General features: G+C 36.6%; 1 protein-coding gene across 5 annotated transcripts; it reads right to left on the bottom strand.

Annotated features, from left to right (window-relative positions):
* Window positions 1–4,838: 4,838 nt before the first annotated feature.
* EXO70G1 (exocyst subunit exo70 family protein G1) lies at window positions 4,839–8,408 on the bottom strand. Of its 5 annotated transcripts, XR_002240625.3 has the most exons (3): window positions 5,662–8,408; window positions 5,309–5,411; window positions 4,839–5,177 (listed from the first exon to the last, which is right to left on the bottom strand). XR_002240625.3 is itself a non-coding variant. In XM_020371955.3 (2 exons), the coding sequence occupies exon 2, from the start codon at window positions 7,955–7,957 to the stop codon at window positions 5,939–5,941; it is 2,019 nt and encodes a 672-aa protein (XP_020227544.1). In that variant the 5' UTR covers window positions 7,958–8,077; window positions 8,152–8,408; the 3' UTR covers window positions 5,295–5,938. The 5 variants fall into 5 exon arrangements, 1 of the variants encoding a protein (XP_020227544.1); XR_002240623.3 differs by lacking the exon at window positions 5,309–5,411; XR_002240622.3 differs by having other exon boundaries at window positions 5,309–8,408.
* Window positions 8,409–8,983: the final 575 nt, after the last annotated feature.

The following is an 8,983-nucleotide window of genomic DNA, read 5'->3' on the forward strand; positions in this document are numbered from 1 at the left end:
AGGATGCATGAGGAGTGGGCTCAAGCCCAAGGGAAGCCCATCACTTTATTTTGTTGGGCTTTGTCTCAAGCCCAAGTAGATTAGGGTTAGTGTAGGATTGGGCCTTAGTGCCTTGTATTTCTTTTGGGCCTTATATTTCCGGCCATGTAGCTTAGGATTTTCATTTAGAGGTCATTTGAATTTAGGGTTATGTAGGTTACATGTGTAGTTGCATTAGAATGTAATTAGAATCACATTTGGTGTGCATTTCGGCCATGTGCAACACATGCACATGGTGTGATTCGAAATGCAACTCAAATGGAATTCTAATGACATTCCAAATGAGCTTGCACATGGGTGATCCGGGTTTAGGCACCAAAATTTGAATTTTGAATTCAAATTTTGGGCGCCTAAAGTTAAGTGAACCATACCATGGTTTCACTTAACCTTAGGCTAACCCATGGTTACCTAAACCTAATTTCCTCCTATAAATTTCTATGACCGAGCTTTGTACCACACTTTGGAATATATTGATGAGTTTTCTCTCTTTGAATTCATCTCCTCCGAAGTCACCTTGATTCCTAAACTCTACCCTCCTTGAGTGCTTCTCCTTGTAGAGTTAGGAACTTTAGTCTTCTCTGGACTTAGCTACATGCAAGCTTAGGTCACATTGAGCCTTGTGGAGTCTCCATCCTTGAAGCTCTTCCAAGGATTTCCGTGAAGGCTTGAAGAATTCTTGTGATTTCCAAGTGGAATCACATCATTAACGTTAATAATAAAATCTTAATTTTACGCTTGTGAATAGTAAATGACATATTATAACTACCTCAACTCATATTTATCAAACCTCTGTCCAAGTCAATGATTCACCCCAAGCTCATCAACTTAACCATTCTTGGCCAAATCATTGAATTTAACAAATCCAATTTTCACCCAATTTATTTTGTACCAACCGCTCATATAACTAGGGTTAATGGCGAACTTGAAGGTTATATGGAAGAGATGAACTCACCCCATAATGCTTACAATGACCATGTTCCTCCCTAGCCTCTCTTACTAATGTACAAGTTACAACAACTTCACAAAATTATGGTAGACAATGGAGTTGTACCTCCTAACACAGTAAATGAGATGATACACCGAATTTTGGAGCAAATTAATGAATTGAGACAAGCTCCAAAGGTGCAACAGTAACCTGTAAACAATTTATAACAATGCATCCATCAATTGGAACATACATTATCTCAAAATCAAATCCCACATCATCACACTCTCCTCAACATGACAAATCTCAATACAATGTGGTGGCCTAAAGTCGGAATATGTCAAAAGGTTCACTCAAAATGCATAAAAGGGGGAACATATATGTATCATACTTGTATAGTTGGATCAATAATTTTGCCTTTTCAACATACTTTTAGAAAGAAAGAAAAATATTGGTGTAGTCGAGATAACACAGATATTTAGCTCCCTTTCCCATAACCCAACATTGGAGAAAAAGATCCTAATAAGAACTTGAATGTCTTTCTAAATGAGATGTTGTTTATAGGGGCACAAACACGGTAATATACCAAACTTTTCCTAGGACATTGAGAAGTGATGTTCTCAATTAGTTCAAATATCTTCCTCTTAAATGGATTCATAGGTGGGATAACCTCATAGTAACTTTTGCTTGGTATTCCATCACAAAACGAGAACCCCTTAAGACTAATTAGCTAACTAAAATCATTTAGCAACATGAGTTCACGATCCATAAAATTTTGCTATGTTTTTTATGAAATTAGTGAACTCATGAATCATGAGTAACTTACGCTCTGTAATTCATGAGTGACTCATTTTGCTAAAATTTCACAATAACTCATGTTCTATGAGATCAAACTTTTGTTATTAAATCATGTATGTATACAAGGAAAAAAATTTCTCTCATTTCTTTTATTACTATGCTTTTGAAAAAAGTAAATGATACTATTCATTATGTGTAACACATCTCTATTTCATTTCCATAAATTTTTTTGGAAAATAATAAAAAAAAAATCTCCATTTCATTTATTCCTTCAAAACTACATTGATAGAAAAAATAGAGGGGGAAAAAGAGAGAAATGAATAGGATCCCGTTCACCAAACATGTAATCAAAGACGGCTTTTAGTTGCTCAGTTTAATTAAAGTTGGATGGAAAATGCCGAGGTCAAAGTCCAACAAAAGAAAACCCTCATAATAAAGTTGATATTTATCTTATTTAATAAAAATAAATAAATACTTTTTTATTTTGAAACACACACGTGTACACACACAAAATTTAATGCTACCACCTTTTCATAGTACTATTTAGTAAATACAAAATATTATTATTTTTAATTAAAATGGCCTTACTTAATATCTCTTTACTAATTGCAATAAATACTCCTTACTAAGTGTAACAAATACTCATTATACTTACTCCCTATTTTCGCTTATATAAATAATATTTTTTTCTTAATTATAAGAAATAAGTACATACTTTAAAATATGTTAATTAGTAAAAAAATTTATATACTCATGAAAATGGATACATTAATGATATAAATTACACTCACCATTATCTCTTGAATTAAGTGTAGTGTCATTTAATGTTATCACTATTTAAACCAATCAATTAAAAGAGTATACTAGAATGAAATTTAATTTTATGATGTTATTAATAATAATAAAAACTAACTATCTTAATTACTTTTGATAAATTTTTTTTTTTTTTTACATAAAGAATATGAGAAAACATTAGATAAGACATAACAATATACTTTAAATTTCTAAAATATCTACTATTTTGGAATTAAAAAAGGGTAAAAAAAAAGATAGTTATCAAAAAAAATTTAAGACTTTGTAAGTTGTAAGTAATAGAAAAAAGATTTAATCACATTTTTTTATCTATCAAGTATTACAATTGATGATTTTGACCATCAAGATTCTAATTGAGCATTTTTAGTCTATAAGTATTATAATTGTGTAATTTTAGTTCTTCAAATTTCAATCAAACAATTTTAATTCTTAAATATTACAATTATACAATTTTAGTTCCTCAACTATTTTGATTATACAAATTTTGACCTATTTAAATTATATATATTATAATTTTCATTTAAGATGATATATATTTATTATTATTAAAATTAATAATATATATTTTAAATAAGTATAAAAAAAACTAAAAAATTGTAATATTTAAACGATTAAAATCTCTCGATTGCAATCACGATATTTAAAAACTAAAATTACTCGATTAAAAGTTGAAAAATTAAAATTGTTTAATACAATACTTGAAAAAAATAAAATTATTCAATTAAATTTTGAAAAAACTAAAATCACACAACACAATCACCATACGTAAGGGACAAAAGCATATTTAAATTTTAAAAAAAAATATGATAACATGAAAGATGAGAAGAAAAGTTCATTTTCACTTCATTTGATTTATAACATGTTTGGACACATGTCTGAACCAATAAAATCACGTCTGATCTATGAAAATCGCAAAAGCTATAATTGTTAGTTTCAAAGACACGTGTAACAAACAAGGGACTAAAAACGTGAAACCAAAAAAATGAGTGAAAATAAAACAAGAAATGTGGAAGAAAAAGCCGCTTAAGGTGAAATTTTCAATAGTTGATATACAGTTCTCCTTGGTTAACCGTCAAATATGATATAAAATTAATGAAACGGTGAAAAATCATCCAGTTTAACTTGTATAACTGGTTACAGTGATAATTGTGTGAAAATAGTAAAATAATCCCTGCATAGAAGACAATTCCAACTAAAATTGAGTGGTTGTGCAAACAAGACCCAGAATCGCAAAAACTTTCTCATCTTAGAATAGATAACACATAGCGCAAATAACTCGTTTCAGTTTGCTGATCCTCTTAGCAACCAATAGGAATAATCTCCGATCCTTTAATCCTTACAGCCACCAATCAACATGGCCTCACTAGCTGCTTTGATGGTGGCAAAGGAGATGAACATTGTGAAGGTAGAGTTAGTGGAGTCATGAGACACGAGACACGATAGCACACACGCCGCCGATGCGGCTCACAAATAAGACCACAACCCAGGGAACACAAGATGAGCAGGAACCGGTCTCTCCAACCATTTCTCACGTTGTGCCTAGAAACAAAGATAACAAGAGTCTTATGATTGCAATGGCAAATTGGTAAAGGAACTACATCACCAATGGAAAAATTTGAGGTACTCCGGTGTGTCTCCCCAACAAGGATGTGGGAGAAGGATCCAACATTGTTGAATAAGATCAGACATCAAGGAGCAGTAATAAAGAGCCAAGAGAAGAAACTGTAAAACAAGGCAAACTTTGACGCAAGAAAGCACCAGTAAAACAGCATAGACAACAGAATGACTGAATGAGGATTGGCCATTTTGAGTTTCTCTAGTATTGTTTCAGCAAATAATGGTGAAATCCAGAGATCTAGGAGAACATGGCCAAAATGCTGAGACATGGCTGTGATCAAAGATGCAGTCTCAATCAAATGCTCTGTTCAACTTGCCCTTGTTCTAAGGTTTTGAATTATGATCTTAGTTACAGTTTCTTCATGATCCTTAATATTGCAGAAAATTACAGTTGAGTTTACCGAGACCCCAAAAACCTGGATTTCTAACTACAACTACAGTTGCAAACTGGTTTGAAATTCTGGGTTCGAGCTCATGCTAGAGGTCAAATCATGACGAATGTATCTCAGATGATTTTCATTAAGGCCATGACAATTTTTCACAATATTGAAAACTATAAAAGAAATGGAGGATTAAAATACAATTTCAAATAATTACCATACTTGTTATAGTAGAGACCACATAAACCTAGTTCATCATGATACCATTTTCTACCAAATCCATCCTAGTACTCACCATCATTTTACAACTTTTGGCACAGTAGAAAAAGTAGGGAAGAGAGAGAACAATTCATGTGGATAAGTAAAACAAGAGTTTATCACTGTTTGAAAGTAAAAATTAGTATGTACTTGTATTCATAGTGAATAAACCTGCTTTACATATAAAGTCAGCCATATTTGTAGAGCATTAGGACAACTTTAAAAAATGTTATAGTCCCTGTCATAACTGCAACTCGAACTAGAAGAAACATTTGCTAGGTTTCTTGAGCTCTTCAGTCAGCAGCGACAATGGCCCTCTCATTTCACACGGTTAAAATGCTCCTAAACTGTTAGGATTATAACATCAAAAAGAAAATTAACTGTCACCACACACTTTTAATAAATGGAACTAGTATATTAATTTATAGTGGAACAGAAATCAAAATGAACTAAATGCAGAAAGATGATTGAATATAACCTATTTTCCTTGGCCTCCCCATAAATTCATTGCTAAATACACGTCTTATTTTGAAAAAGGCTCCCTTAAAGAAGTACATGGAACAAGCAACTCACAAGGGTTTCTGCATTTACAATTAACAACTTCACCCCCATCAATACTGATGGTGACTAAATATTCTGTTAATCTAAACTGCTAAGTCCATGTATGCTAAAAAATTGTACATAAAATTTGCAAACTAAAATGATCCTTCTGCTACGAATAACTGAATGGATGAAGATGAAGATTGAATAAAATTACTTCAGCTGGCAGGCAGTATGACCAAAAACCTCATAACAAGGTCCATAATTATTAATCAAAAGGTCATAACTTACTCTATTACAGATGGCATAGCTTTTGCAGAAACCTCTGTGCAAGGAAGACAATAACCAGTTTTTCATCTCAAAAGAGATACTAAGCTTCATTTTCATGAAATACATCAGATATTCAAAGGGCAGTGCTCAGAAACTTCCTTCTCAGAAACTAACCAAAGCATATCTTATGCACCGCAGGGCCCAGAGGAAAATTATATACAGCAACCATCCATATGATGAGGGGGAAAGATTACCAATGCTGTTCAATCTTTAGGTTTAAGAATACATGACTGGGAAATTACACAACTGCAGATGCTGTTCTACGAAGATCAGGTACTCCATTGCCATATTTTGCATTAAATGTCGGACTTCTCAAGCTGCCATGTCTTACAGGCTTCGGCCGATAGAGACACAAAAGCATTTCCTCCAGCTTCTGCACTGTGTACTTTGCATATTTTGTGGAGCTAGTATCTTGCTCAACCAAAGGACCATAATTCTGCATGTAACTGCGGTAAACAGGCACCACTGCTTGCACTATATGCTGACATGTCTTCTCCCTCAGATCTTGTTCTGGCATGACCCAACTTGACTGCTTTGTATACATCTCATCAAAAACTTCATTGAATTTCTTCAACCTTTTCTTGACCAGGTCACGGGCAGTGGCGCGCCCTCCCGAGAAAAGAATCAGCCCTTCCCTACTCAAATGTCCAGGAAGCTTTCCCCAGCTGTCCCTCAAGAAGATTGTGGAGTAATAGTCCTTATACTGTTCATGCTCCCTTAACCAAGAATCCCCCAACAGCTCCCCAAGCTTTGTCCCTTTCAAATGCTTGCACAGATGCCAGTGATTGTTCATAGCAAAAAAGTTGGACAGTGTAGAATCAGAATCACCATAAGCCTTGATCCAAGTCTCCACGTTCTGTTCAACAGCCTTCACTATATTCAAAACCTCATCAACAAGGAGTCTCTCCTGAAAGCTTTGGCGCTTCCAACTTCTGTGAATGATCAGGACCTGAGTCAATATCGGCTTGTAGTCCTCCCCAAGGAGCTTGTTACAGTAATCAGTGATAAAGCTCACCAATCTTGGCACATTGCCATCCATCGGCGGCGGATTCTGCCTCTGCAACTCCACCTGAACCAAAAGCTCCCAGAAAATCTCAGCAGCCCCATCAATCACTCTCTTAATAAGATCCCTCGTCAAATTCTGTATCTCAGCACACGGCGCCCCGCCGAAAAGCCGGTTGAAATCCAGCCTCAACTTGTTCAACGATGCAAAAATATCCAACAACTTCAAAAGCTTAATGGGGTCCTTCTTACTCTCCGTGACCGTCTTCCCAAACTGAAGAAACGCAAGTATACCAGCCTGCGCAGCTATCTTCGAAAAGCAACCCATCCACACATCCAACCCAATCCTCTCAAACACATCATTGCAAAGCTTATACTCAGCCTCAAACAAATGCTTCACCGCAAACTCCAAATGCTTCCCCCACTGAGCAATATACCCCTCAATGCTCTGCACATCATTGAACTCCGAAACCGAAATCTCAAGGTAATCCAAATTCAGCGCCTGCAAACTCGCCCTCACATTGGAACTCCTCACCTCAACATAAATCCCCACACACCTATCAAGCCTCTCATTGGCAATCAACCTCCCAAGGATCGCCTGCAGCTTGTGCACGACCGGCACCGGCAGCGGTGACGGCGCAATGCACGCCTGATCGCCGGCCGCAGCAGCGGCCGACATCGGCAACGGCACACTATTCTCAGTCAACAACAACCTGAATTCATCCTCCAACTTAAACAATGCAGCATCCAACAACCCTCCATCGAGCTCCCCGTGCTGAAACTCACGGAGATTCTTCAATTCCTTCTTCAAACTCGCGAGATAAACCTGATCAGCAACAGAATTATCCTCCAAATACTCAACTATATCCTCTAACCACTGAATTGCCAAACCACAATTGTCCCCCAAAAACCTCAGCGCCTCCTCCAGGCGCTTCAGCACCGAGAGGTAGCCGGCGAGGTCGGACCGGGGGTCCGACAGGAGCGATTTTTCGAGGCCGTGAACGGCGTCGAAAACCTTGAGCACCGCCGCGGCGGGGCCCACGGCGCGGTTGATGTGGCCGCCGACCGCGGCCAGCGCGTCGCGGTCAGCGCGAATCGGCCGCACCGCCGCCCCCAGAGACGGGAGCCGCTGCCGGATTTCGCCTAACCTCGGGCCGGCTTTCTCTAACGCTAAACCTACCGACTTTGATTTCTCTAAGCTAAGCTTCAGGGACTTCTTGGCATTAATCAAGTTCTCTATTCTAGAACCTTCCATTGAGGTGATAACTGATTCGAGATCTTTTTTTTTTGCGTTTTTCTTCCTTTTACATCGGAATCATCGAAAGGCGGTGTTTGGATGGAGTTGGAAAATCTGCATTTTGAAGGCTTTGGGAAACTGAAGGAGAGGCGGGGTTAAGATTGGACACAAACGGGGCAGAAAGTAAAAAAAGAGAAGAAGGGAAGACTCACTCGAGGAAAATAAGGAGAAAGTAAGCGTTGTCGGAGACGCGAGGTGAGCGAGTGGACTCGGCGAGTCGGTGTGAAAACTGAAAAGGGAAGTGGGAATCTGAATCTGTGTTTGAATGAAAGAGAAACCCTAAGGAAGAGAAGAGTGTGAAGAGAGAGAGAGAGAAAGAGAAGGGGCACTTTTTGGGGTGTGTGGCAAAGTGCATGACAGAAGGCAAAAATGCTCGTTGCTGTTTCTGTGTATTGGAGTTTAATTATTGTTCTTCTCTCTCTTCTTTGAACGTGTTTGAATTTTCTTTTGGTTCCATTTTTGGTTTTTCTTTTTCTTAGCCCTCCACACTTTGTTTTTTTACAATCTTTTTTGTATGCTTTCCCTCGATTATAACTTTTCTTAGGGACGTCAAATAGTACTACTAGATATGGAACTAGTTAAAGCTAAGATGGAAGCATGCTAGCTCAACATGATAGTGTGTATAAAGATATATCATAAGGAAGTCTACATGAGAATATTTATAAAAATGTATCATAAGGAAGTTTGTAAAATATGAGTGTGTGTATAGAGATCCAAAGACCCATCACAAGGAAGTTATGACTTGATTCTAGAGAAAGGCATATTCTTAAGTATGAAGTTTATTCATGTAATTCTAACTCTTGAAATGTGAAGTTTCCTCTCCATAGTTTACTTAATCTAAAAAAAAAAAAGTTTTAGGAAATAGGTCTAATGTTAGTGTAATTGAAAATGTCAATTGATCTAACTAGTAAATTTGTGTAGAAAATGCAAAATCAAAAAAAATTATTAAAAGTAGTTTATCTTCCACATGAAAAGTGAATGTGA

Source organism: Cajanus cajan, chromosome 9 (genome assembly GCF_000230855.2).
Source record: "Cajanus cajan strain Asha chromosome 9, NIPB_CcT2T_4, whole genome shotgun sequence".
NCBI lineage: Eukaryota > Viridiplantae > Streptophyta > Magnoliopsida > Fabales > Fabaceae > Cajanus > Cajanus cajan.

Coding starts and splice junctions, on each gene's coding strand:
- EXO70G1 (XM_020371955.3), bottom strand. CDS start 7,957: ATGGAAGGTTCTAGAATAGAGAACTTGATTAATGCCAAGAAGTCCCTG.